This window comes from Chanos chanos, chromosome 15 (assembly GCF_902362185.1).
Source record: "Chanos chanos chromosome 15, fChaCha1.1, whole genome shotgun sequence".
In the NCBI taxonomy this organism is placed as follows: domain Eukaryota; kingdom Metazoa; phylum Chordata; class Actinopteri; order Gonorynchiformes; family Chanidae; genus Chanos; species Chanos chanos.
This window is the reverse complement of record NC_044509.1, coordinates 8,924,866-8,937,645: the sequence shown is the minus strand read 5'-3', so window position 1 is coordinate 8,937,645 and position 12,780 is coordinate 8,924,866. Positions and strand designations below refer to the sequence as shown.

Here is a 12,780-nt window from a genome sequence, read left to right as displayed (position 1 = left end):
GGGCATGTACTTGGCTCTGAGGAGCGGAATGGCATAGCGTTCCACTTCATCTATCTTAACTCTCACTGTCTTCTCTTGGAGAAGCTGGATAGCTTCCTGATCTTGCTTTGACCTGACCGCAACTTTCTCGCTGCAGTAGGGAAGCACATTCATCTTCCAGAGCTTCTCCACGTGGGCATGGAGGTCAGCAGGGGTGAGGAGCATGTGAATAGGCACTGCTGGGGGGTGAGCCTGTCCCTGAGTTCACACACAGGCCCTTGAAGAGTCCAACCCAAGCGGGTCCTCACTGCTGCAGGGCCACCGGTGGGGCCCAGTCGAACAGGCTCTATGAGGGTAATGAGATGTGGGCAATCAGAACCAATCAGCAGAACGGGATGGACTTTATCTAGGTACTGCAGTGGCAGGCCAGTGAGATGTCTGTACCGCCGTTGCAGTAGCTTAACTGGGTGCATGTGTTCTGCTAAACCCAGGGATTCAGCTGTAAAGGCACTGTGGATTCGGAATGCTTTCTTTGGTTCAGGTTCAGCAACAGGGGATATGGTGAGGGACACAACTGCTCCATGAAGAACCTGCAAGTCTTTCTGACAGTACGAAGGAGTAAGTCCTCTGGCTTCCCTTTGAGGCCCAGCTGCTGCGTTGTTTCCGGTTGAAATTGGGGCAGAGGGCTTTCAAGGTGCACCTGGCCGCCTGATGACCACGCCCACAGCGCCAGCATCTATTGTTGTCTCTAATCCACCTCTCCTTCTGTTCCTTGTTTAGCTGCTTGAAGTTGGCACAGCTATTTAAGAAGTGGTTGTTGTTATCACAGTGGGGACAGTAAGCCTTTCCCTTCTCTCTCTTGCACTCACTGGGTTTGTGGGGCATCTCTGGTGGAGGAATTTTCACCTGGGCTCCCTTCTCTGTGCCCAGAGGAACAGTGGTCATTTAACCAGCTGGTTTAGAACTTCTGCAGCTCTCCTTTCTTTGGGCTGATGGTTCACGTCTGGTGAGGCTAGAGAACCCGGTGCTGTCCCCTTGAATCTGGAGCTCATACTCCAATACAGTCGGCAAGATCAAGGAGTGTGGGGATTGGCACTCTCAGTGGATGGATGTACCTCTTGAAGCTGGACTTGAGGTCATGGGGTTGCTTCCCAAGTAATCTGGCTACATGAGACCCACGCTCCAACTCGACACTGCCCTTTCTTCCCAGCTGTTCTAGCATGCTTACAAGGGAGCGCACTCGTAATGCAAACATGTGGAAGGCTTTTATATGCCCACTTATAATGTCTTGGCCATTCATGAGCTCAGCAATGTGCTGCAGGACAAGCTGGTGGGGCTGTCCATACATTTTAGTGAGAGCAGCCATGGTGTCTGTGTAGGGGTACCTGGAGCTAGTGTAGGAATCTGCCACAAGCAGGGCCTCCTCAAAGTGCATATGGTCAGTGAGAATGTGGAATTTGAACCGTTCTGTGGCATCTTACGGAAGAATATTCTCCAGGGCAATCCTCAACCTTGCTAACTCCCTCAGGTCTGAAGAATTCAAGCTGGGGATTGTAGGAGTGGGCCCTCGGTATGTTTTCTCTTGAGCCTCTGAGAGGGGCCTCTGGTGTGGTGGGTGGTAGCGATCTGGTGAGGGATAAGCCTTTGGTACTCTACGGTGATGATCATATCTCTCACGGGCTGGGGTTGAGGACTCTAAATGGTGAGCTGGAGCACTATAGGAGGTGGAATACCTTCTAGGGGGAGGGTCACTAAATGTTGGCTGATGAGGCATGCTTGGAACTGTCCCAGCTGACAAAGCGATATCTCTCAGCTGGTGCACTAATCCTGCTTCATAGCCTTTAGGTGAAGACTGAAGACATCTCCGCTCTGGGATCAATGGAAACTTTGGCCATGGGACAGGAACTGGGCGGTTTGACTTTGGCTCTTGACTGCCTTCGTCCTGCTGGACATGGAAATATGGCGATGGCACTGGCAAGACTGCTGACTCTGGCTGGTCTCGGTGCTCTGACATAAGCTTGGCTGCAGCCGTGGTCTAAAGCTTAATGCTAAAGCTTAGAGAACTGGGCTTGTGACTGGAGGGTTGCCGGTTCGATTCCCAGGCCCGACATCCATGGCTGTGTGCCCTTGAGCAAGGCACTTAACCCCAATGCTCCCCGGGTGCTCACCAAGGAAGGCTGCCCACTACTCCTGCGTCTGGTGTGTGTGTTCACTACTAGTTTGTTGGATGGGTTAAATGCAGAGGAGAAATTCACTGCTCACAGTGTGTGTGTGCAATCACTCCCTTAAACTTAAACTAGCTTCTGCAGTTTCCTTTGCAGCATGGCATTCTCCTGTTTCATCTCTTGGAGTGCCGTCATAACGTCAGGGAGCTGTCTAGCCTTACACCTTAAATCCTCATTCTCTGTCATCATACTGCCCAATGTGGCCTCCCACTGATCTTTCAGGAGCCACCCCTGATGACTGGAGACTTGGCTGAGTGGAGAGGTCGTTCATGATTGGCCTATTGCGCCTTGTGGTTCATCTTCCACAGCATCTTGGTCGGGATTGGGTGGTGGTGACCTCCGCCTCTGAAACCTTGTCCTCGTGTCGTAGTCTGCAAGGTATGCAGGAAAACTTGTCTGTCTCCAAGGTTGGGTAATGGGCTGTTCTGGGTCAGAGCTTGACATCCTGACTGTAGCAGTTCCCCAGATCCAGCTCGAAGGACCAGTGAAAAATATTTGGAGGATTACACCGCGGGCTAGTTCAGGGATGTTTGGAACCACTACAGGGCGTCGGGTCAGGACGCTTCTCTATGCTTCCTAGAGAGCCACCACCAACTTGAGCCCAATTGCTTTAAAGGTTTAAGGAGGTAAACATGTGTGGTTCTAGAACAAGAACAAATATATACAAAAGGCATACATAAGAATATATATATATATATATATATATATATATATATATATATATATATATATATATATATATACACACACACACAAGAAAGATTACATGACACAAGGAACAACACATACAAGCATCATAACATTTGCAATTTTCTGCAGGATCACCATTTAAGGTGATCACCGGACACTTCAGTTTAGCGCATGCTCTTTACATACGCCTATTACCATATAAACAATTTTAGCTGCTTCATAGCTGAAACTTCGGTTGGCAAACTAGTCACGACAGATTGCAACATACATTTAAATCTGCAATGTGATGCATTTCCAATATCGTACACACAAACATACGTCCAGAAACTGCTCATTTAAGAACAAGTTAACATTACGTACTGAAATGAACACATGTTGATGACTAGCAGACATCGTAGCAAACTGTGCCTATCGAGCAAATAAGGGTGATGGACAATGCTAAACTTGAAATGTACAGAGTAAATTCACATACTTACATTTAAATGGACACACACAACACTGAAAAAGGGGCAAATCCCACGGCCAAACAGTCGGCAAACTTTGATAACTCGTATATTCCTTTTCACTATACCACTCCCCAGCAAAACAATCAGACTAATTATCTTACAAAACAGCACGTAATGTGCGATGTTCTGATTGTCCAAGGGCAAATGAGTGGGCAGGATAAATGTAAAGAGGCCACTACAAGGAAAAAGTAAAGTCACAAACGGCCCTTTTTAGCAGTAGTTACATCTGAACAGACATGGTTCAGGATAAGAGAACTGTTGAACCTGACGGTCTTATTATCATAGTTACAAAGAAAGCTTCACACCTCTGGTGTCACGTTACAGTTGGTGCCAAGAGCAATTGATTAAGGCAAAATATAACTAGTAATGGGCAAATGGCAACCACCACAGACAAAAGGGGCCTTTAGCATTAACACCAAGATTCTGTTTTTCCTTAAGCAGCATTGTAAACCTATTGTCTATTTGCCTCATGGTATAAAAGGCCGATCACGGTAACAGTTCGCTGAGTTAAGCTTCGGCGCAAGCAGACTTGCTGCCGGGTTCCACCACCAAATATTGCCATTTGTTTCACGGTGTAAAAGGCTGATCATGGCAACAGTTCTCTCAGCTAAGTTTCACAGGCAGACCTGCTGCCGGATTCCATCACGTACCAAATAAAGCTTTTCTACAAGCACGCTTTTGGTCCGGTTCGTTTACTTGTAAAATCACAAGAAAAGCCAACAATAGAAACCGTCACTATTTGTAGGTTCATTAATGCTAATTGCATGTAGTAAAAGACACATCATTTTAGTTTACTGAATAAAACAAATAGAACAAAGAATTATTGTGAACACAACTACTAGACATGTTAACAAAATGTAGAATAAATACCATAGCTGTGTTGCGCAAACAACAAATAAACAGCAGGGATGGAATGCCTCAGTGACATTCTTCCAGTGAACCAACGGCATAACATAAGTGCTTTTCCAATGGGTTTTGCAAGCATCACAATGACATCTCACACATATGTGTGTGTTGTCAGGGCAGTACATCTTGTACAGCAGCAGGATGTCAGCTAAACATAAAGCACTGATGTCTCTGTGACAGTGTGTCAGTGAACCAACAGCCTATTACAGGCATCTTCTTAACAGATGTGTAGGTATCACATAGACATCTCAAAGGCATATATGTGCTGTCTGGTTATATGGTATTGTGAGATTTTGGGTTGATTTCCAGAACTAAAATTTGATCTTCAACAACATTCTCCTGCTATTTCTCTAATACTGTTTTGATGTTGCGGTGGGGTAACAGCGAGGTCTCACTGTTCCCGTTTAAAATCACATGTTTGATGTTTGTGCACTACCACTACTACTGCTACTACTAGTAATAACAGAAATAATAAAAATCCAAGCTCTGTAACTTGAAGTTCAAAATATCTGGGATGTGAAGGCCCAAGTCATCCCTGTAGCAAAGTGGCTGTACCACACAACAGCCAAATCTGTTGTCCTTAACAAACAATACCTGCCTTCTTCTATTACAGTGCCGTGCTGAATTGTGAGATCTGTTCTCAATGGATACATTTACCACGTCATGATGATGGTGGAGGACTTGAGTCTCTCAATGTACTTATAAGGAGATGTTATTCAGTGAATTTCCTGCAGACAGGTTAATGAAAACAGCAACAGTGGTGAGCCACAGAAACAGGGTTCTTAAGAGTATACAAGGATTCTCAAAACAGATTTTTCTCCCCATTGAATTAAAATGGAATCTCAGGACGTGGAATGTTGTTATCCATCGCATAATACATCATGCACTAAGGATGTGAGATCCGGATCTGAATATATTTTTATGTACGTTATTTTCTTGTCATTGTCGGCTCTGACAGTTTTTTTGAATCTGCTTGTGATAATATCTGTCTCTCACTTTAAGCAGCTCCACACTCCAACCAATATGCTTGTCCTCTCCCTGGCTGTGGCAGATATGATCGTTGGATTGTTCGCTATGCCAGTAGAGGGCATCAGACTAATTGAAACCTGCTGGTATTTTGGAGAGATATTTTGTTCCATTTTTCCACTTGTTGTAACTACGGTGGTGTCAGGCTCTCTTGGAAATTTGATCTTTATATCTATAGACCGATATATTGCTGTGAGTGATCCTTTACTGTATTCCACAAAAGTGACCATTAAAAGGGTGATAATCTGTATTTCTGTTATATGGTTATATTCTCTTATTTATTCTGTGGCTGTTTTATCCAATCATATGTTTTACCCAGAGACACGTAATACCTGTTATGGAGAGTGTCTGTTTGTCTCAAACTTCACTTGGGCTATTGTTGACCTTATCCTTTCATTAATTTCCCCCTGTTCAATTGTAATATCATTATATTTGAGAATATACTGTGTAGCAAAATATCAGGCCCAGGTAATTAACTCCTCATTCTCTGTCATCATACTGCCCAATGTGGCCTCCCACTGATCTTTCAGGAGCCACCCCTGATGACTGGAGACTTGGCTGAGTGGAGAGGTTGTTCATGATTGGCCTATTGCGCCTTGTGGTTCATCTTCCACAGCATCTTGGTCGGGATTGGGTGGTGGTGACCTCCGCCTCTGAAACCTTGTCCTCGTGTCGTAGTCTGCAAGGTATGCAGGAAGACTTGTCTGTCTCCAAGGTTAAGTAATGGGCTGTTCTGGGTCAGAGCTTGACATCTTGACTGTAGCAGTTCCCCAGATCCAGCTCGAAGGACCAGTGAAAAATATTTGGAGGATTACACCGCGGGCTAGTTCAGGGATGTTTGGAACCACTACAGGGCGTCGGGTCAGGATGCTTCTCTATGCTTGCTAGAGAGCCACCACCAACTTGAGCCCAACTGGTTTAAGGTTTAAGACTAGAAGCACCGCGCCGGTTTGACCTACTTATACCTAGAAGCGCCGAGTACCGGTAATTTGACCGCTGTGACTAACTTCTAGGAGCGCCGTTCTGGTTTTACCTACTTAAAGCGCGGCTGGGCGGTCAAAACACCGCCGAGTCATTAAACAAGGACACTGTTACTGACAGATAATTATCGCTAGATGGCGCTTCTTTCACGAGGCAAATAGTTTGCTTACAAGATCAACTCGCTTTTGGCCTGTGTATCATTCATTTCAGTGTTAATAGTCGGTTATTATTTCATTATAACGTTTGTTGGCCAGCCCTTCCATCATTCAACATAATGGTTTGATTACTTATTTGTGGCAACCGTGTTTCCAAAGGGATAAATTCCAGAAGACGTCTTGATCAAATTCGACAATAAAACCACCTGAACAAGACTAGTTTTTCATAGTATTTGTTTTTTAATATTTTATCTTCTACCTTGGAGAATTAGTTTATTTTAAGGGATGTCACACACGTTGCCAATTAGAATGCGGTTGGTCTGTAAATGCGTAGCATCGACTGACAATGATCACGTCGTTGTCCCTAGTGATTAATTTATTGTAAGGGCACGGTCCATGTAGTGCAAAAATAAGACAATTGTGATTGTAAATTAACTATTGTAGGGAGCGATTACAGATCTGGACATTCGTATTGTTGGGCGACATGGCGGGTGACGGAGTAAGCTATAAACTGGACTTTATGCTTACGCAGTAGAACAACCTATCGGAATGACAAGACAGGCAGTAATTGGTTGAGAATTACAATGCGTGTAAATCAAAACTTGTGGAAGTTTAGAGTGTTAGACTGTTTTGGGTGGCGCTGGAGAAGTAGACTAAAGCGTTTCAGTTCCGAACTCGTCTGTCTCCGTGAAATTCTTTGTGCCACTGTCAATCGCAAATGTTTGATGCATTGTGCTCATAATGTTCGCATCATGAATCGTTTGATTTGCTCACCAACTCAAGTTAAGTTCCCTTCAAACTGTGCTCAGGACGTGTACATCGCTTTATCAACATTCCAAGCTTTGGTGCTTTCTTGGGACATTTGCCACAGACAAGCCGTTTAGTTGTCTGACAGACGTCATAAGTTTTGTTCCCTGAACGTCTGCCGACTTGAAACAGCGAGGAAATAGTCTCGGCCAGTTTCTTTGCGCCACTGTCAATCGCAAATGTCTGATGCATTGTGCTCATAATGACTGCATCATGAATCATTTGATTTGCTCACCAACTCAAGTTAAGTTCCCTTCAAACTGTGCTCAGGATGTGTACATCGCTTTATCAACATTCCAAGCACAGCTTTGGTGCGTTCTTTGTGCATTTTGCCACAGACAAGTCGCTGACATGTCTGGCAGATGTCACAAGTTTTGTTCCCTGAACATCTGCCGATTTGGCACTGTTTCCTTTTCGCAGGCGGAGAAGGAGTTTCAGGCAAAAGTCGCTTGCGTACTGTCGCCCCTGTTGCCTTTGCCATTTTCTGGTGCGCACATAGCTCTTTTGCCAGCTCGAGAATAAATTTCCGTCTGCTTATGGTGACGTTCATGCACCATAAGCAGTTTGTACAGAACATGTGCATTAATCGCAGCCAGGTCAAGGAGGTTGTAAAACACAGCCACAGGCCAACGGCGGCTACCTCCCTTTACCGAATACAGCCGTGCCATTTGATCCATCACATCAACGGCAACTTTAGTGCTGTTGTAGTAGGAAATTGTTTCAGGCAGCTTCTTTAAGCCATTATCAGTTGAAACTGTCTGATGCATTGTGCTCAGGATGCAAACGTTTTTCTTTGGCTTTGCCTGATAAATGGTGAGTGTAGCTTTTCCAGCCCTCAGCACCTTAGTGGAAAATCTTTCAGACTGTGCCTGTGTACAAAGGGGCATCTCTCGTCTGTTTTTATTCATTGTACCAACAATGATGGTTTTGTTCGCCAAAAGATTATTAGCCAGTGCCAGCGAGGTAAAGAAATTGTCTGTAGTGACATTTCTTCCTTTCCCCAGGAAAGGCTCCATGAGACGCATCACAATACTGTCCGATAGCCGCTGACCAGCCGGCCTGCTGTCATCTTTCCCTAGATAGGGAATTGCGTTCAGCGTGTATTTTGTTTCGACATCAGCGGCCACCCAGAATTTGATACCAAATTTGTCTGGTTTATTGGCCATGTACTGAGTGAAACGACAGCGCGACTTGGTCGGGAACAGTTGTTCATCTACAGTTATGCTCTCACCGGGTGTGTAAGAAGCAATACTGTTTTTCACGAACTTATCGAAAATCTCCGATATCATAGCAAATTTGTCTGTCACAAGGCGGGCAGCCTTTGTGTTCCTGTCATCGAAGCGCAGATAGCGCATGATCTCTCGGAATTTCTGTCGAGACATTGTCTCTTTGAAAATGGGATTTCCCAAGTCAGCAGACCAGTACTCATCTAGGTTCATGCTTTTACCGCCCATAATACCTCTCAAATAGAGGAGACCCACGAATGCTTTTAGTTCGTCAGCTGTCAGTTTGAATTTATCAGCATGGTTTTGGTCAGCTTCCGTTTGAGTGTGTGTTTGAATCTTTTCCCACATTTCTGTGTCAATCAAACACAGTAAACTGCTCAGTGGAATTGTAATATTGTCCTTGGCATAACATGTGGGCCCTGGGGTTTCTCTCATTATATTGCACTCTCGCGCTCTACCCCGAGGGTTGCCAGCAGTTTGTTCAGCCCATACTGTGCCATCTCTAGCCTCTTGAAATGAGTCCCCAGCACACTCAATTTCAGAGTCTGATTCTGAACCTGAATCAGATTCAAGGTTCAAATTGAATTCGCTTCCACACTCGCTCTCATCATCTCCATCCGACACCTCACATTGTTCGCCCTCTGATTCCATCTCATCAATATTACACAGCAGCTCCAGCGCTTGCTGTGGGGTATGTCGTACACTCCGAATCATTGTAATGATAATGCTCCGCGCAACCTGCAACCGCCCAAACTGTGTAGCCGCCCCACTACACAGTGAGCTGTAGACATACCTGTGGACTAATTTATAGCTCTAGATGTCTCAGAAATGCTATTCCAAATATGACGTTCATAACAGCCCCGTCCACGCGGTCGTCTCCTTTTATCACCTGCCAATTGCCCTCAAAGGGTTTTATTATGTTTTATGAATTTCCATTTGCAAAATTCCTGCAAACTATCTATGTCATATAACAAGTAGTTAAGACCATGTACATGAAACAAAAATCCTTTTATCCGCTTTGTAAAACATTTGCTTTTCAACATTGTAAATTACTGTTGCAGCTCAAAATGAAGTAATGTCATTGCATGAGAATTGAGCTTACCATAGTCTACACACAGAATATCAGGATCATGTAATGCCTAGTTGCGCACATGGACGTAAAACAAAAATGCGTATATTAATTATCCACTTTTCAAAACACGCTTGTATTGAACCATCGTAAATTGTTGTTTGTCGCTGTAAAATAATGACATGTCATTACAACTGAGCTTGACATCTTAGTCGTATGGTGATTAGTTACGCACAGTCCAAGCAGTGTCAAAATTGTAGGCAACAGTTACGCCAGTACCTACACCAAACGATAATGCGCTTCATGGGTCTATTAAATTATTAAATTATTTTTGTCATCACACATTATGGTATATATATATATATATATAGGCCTATAATCTCGATGTCTCAGAAACGCCATTGTTGGGCGACATGTCGGGTGACGGAGTAAGCTATAAACTAAATTAATAAACTAAATAATAAATAAATTAATTATCTACCACAGCTAACAGATCATTCTGTGCCATGAAAGAAGCAAACACTATGACTTTTCAAGGCATTCAGTGGGCTATGAGTAGCCTAACACCTAGCCTGCCAAGTAACCTACGAGTAACACCTCCCAACCCCCTCCCAATAGAGTGCCATAGTCTATTGTTAGAACAATAGCCTAGGTGTGATCCCAACCCCCTCCTAACGACCACATCATGAATCACTTGGTCAACTGACCAACGTTTTGGTTCCCTTCAACGTAGACCAAAAGATTGTTTGCCAGTGCCAACGAGGTGAAGAAATTTCCGGCCTACTGTCATCTTTCCCTAGATAGGGAATTGCGTTCAACATGTATTTTGTTTCAATGTCAGCGGCCACCCAGAATTTAATAGCAAATTAGCCCGGTTTAATGGCCATGTACTGAGTGAAACGACACATTAACGACTTGATAGGGAACAGCTGTTCATCTACAGTTATGTTCTCACTAGGTGTGTAAGAAGCAATATCCATCCATCCATCCATTTTCTCCCGCTTATCCGGGACCGGGTCGCGGTGGCAGCAGGCTGAGGAGGGTCGCCCAGACATCCCTTTCCCCGGCTACATCCACCAGCTCCTCCTGGGGGATCCCAAGGCGTTCCCAGGCCAGCCGAGATATATATTTCTCCCAACGTGTCCTGGGTCTTCCCCGGGGTCTCCTCCCAGTTGGTCGCGCCCGGAACACCTCAACTGACTCCTTTCAATGCGGAGGAGCGGCGGCTCTACTCCAAGCTCCTCCCGGGTGTCCGAGCTCCTCACCCTATCCCTAAGGGTGCGCCCAGCCACCCTGCGGAGGAAGCTCATTTCCGCCGCTTGTATCCGCGATCTCATTCTTTCGGTCACTACCCAGAGTTCGTGACCATAGGTGAGGGTTGGAACAAAGATCAACTGGTAAATTGAGAGCCTTGCCTTCTGACTCAGCTCCTTCTTCACCACGACGGTCCGGTACAACGACCGCATGACTGCCGCCACCGCCCCGATCCGCCTGTCGATCTCCCGCTCCATTTTACCCTCACTCGTGAACAAGACCCCAAGATACTTGAACTCCTCCACCTGAGGCAGGAACTCAGTCCCAACTCGGAGGGGGCAAGCCACCTTTTTCCGGCATAGGACCATGGCCTCGAACTTGGAGGTGCTGATCCTCATCCCGACCGCTTCACACTCGGCTGCAAACCGCCCCAATGTGTGCTGGAGGTCACAGTTTGATGAGGCCAACAGAACCACATCCTCTGCAAAAAGCAGAGACGCAATCCTAAGGCCACCGTACTGGACACCCTCCTCACCCCGACTGCGCCTTGAGATCCTGTCCATGAAAATTAAGAACAAGATCGGAGACAAGGTACAGCCCTGGCGGAGTCCAACACTCACTGGGAATGAGCTTGACTTTGTGCCGAGAATACGGACACAGCTCTCACTGCGGCTGTACAGGGACCGAATGGCTCGCAGCAGCGAACCTGGCACCCCATACTCCCGCAGTACCCCCCACAGGACACCCCGGGGGACACGATCGTAAGCCTTCTCCAGGTCCACAAAACACATGTAGACTGGATTGGCAAATTCCCATGATCCCTCCAGTATCCGTGCGAGGGTGAACAGCTGGTCCGTTGTTCCACGGCCAGGACGGAATCCACATTGTTCCTCCTGTATCCGAGGTTCGACAATCGGCCGCAGTCTCCTTTCCAATACCCTAGAGTAGGCTTTCCCAGGGAGGCTGAGTAGTGTGATACCCCGATAGTTGGAGCACACTCTCCGGTCCCCTTTTTTAAAAATGGGGACCACCACCCCCGTCTGCCACTCCACAGGCACTGTCCCTGACTCCCACGCGACGTTGAAGAGGCGTGTCAGCCATGACAGCCCAACAACATCCAAAGCCTTCAGCATTTCAGGGCGGATCTCATCCACCCCTGGCGCCTTGCCACTGTGGAGTTTTCTAACTGCCTCAGTGACCTCTGCCAGAGAGATGGGTGACGACCCTCCTGAATCTTCTGGCCCTGCCTCCTCTATGGATTTAGGAGCTCCTCAAAGTGTTCCTTCCTAAATCAGTCGGATTTAGGAGCTCCTCAAAGTGTTCCTTCCACCGTCCGACCACATCCTCAGTTGAGGTCAGGACCTCCCTGTCCCTGCTGAGAACAGCCTGGACGAGGCCCTGCCTGCCCTTCCTGAGTCGCCTGACGGTTTGCCAGAACCTCTTTGAGGCCAACCGAAAGTCCTTTTCCATGGCCTCCCCAAACTCCTCCCATACCCGAGTTTTTGCTTCCATGACAGCCTTCGCTGCTGCCCTTTTGGCATGCCGGTACCTCTCAGCCAATTCCGGAGTCCCCCGTGCTAGCCAAGCCCGGAGGGCCTCCTTCTTAAGCCTGACGGCTTCCCTCACCGGTGGCGTCCACCACCGGGTCCTTGGGTTGCCGCCACGACAGGCACCAACGACCGTCTGGCCACAGCTCAAAGCTGCCGCTTCAACAATGGAGGCTCTGAACAGGGTCCATTCAGACTCCATGTCCCCAGCCTCCCTCGGGATCAGGGAGAAGCTCCGCCGGAGGTGTGAGTTGAAGATCTTCCGTACAGGGTCCTCAGCCAGCCGTTCCCAGTTCACCCTCACTATGCGCTTGGGTTTACCAGGTCTGTCTGGCAGCCTCCCCCGCCATCTGATCCAACTCACCACCAGGTGGTGATCAGTTGACAACTCTGCCCCTCTCTTCACCCG

The 12,780-nt window shown here is 46.7% G+C and overlaps 1 protein-coding gene across 1 annotated transcript; it reads left to right on the top strand.

Annotated features, from left to right (window-relative positions):
- The first annotated feature begins 5,140 nt into the window (after positions 1-5,140).
- On the top strand, positions 5,141-5,854 carry LOC115828236 (trace amine-associated receptor 8a-like). Its single transcript, XM_030792189.1, has one exon. It carries the CDS (start codon positions 5,141-5,143, stop codon positions 5,852-5,854), a length of 714 nt encoding a protein of 237 aa, XP_030648049.1.
- Positions 5,855-12,780: the final 6,926 nt, after the last annotated feature.

What these genes read in the sequence shown, in the direction of transcription:
- LOC115828236 (XM_030792189.1), top strand. Translation starts at nt 5,141, where the DNA reads ATGGAATCTCAGGACGTGGAATGTTGTTATCCATCGCATAATACATCA.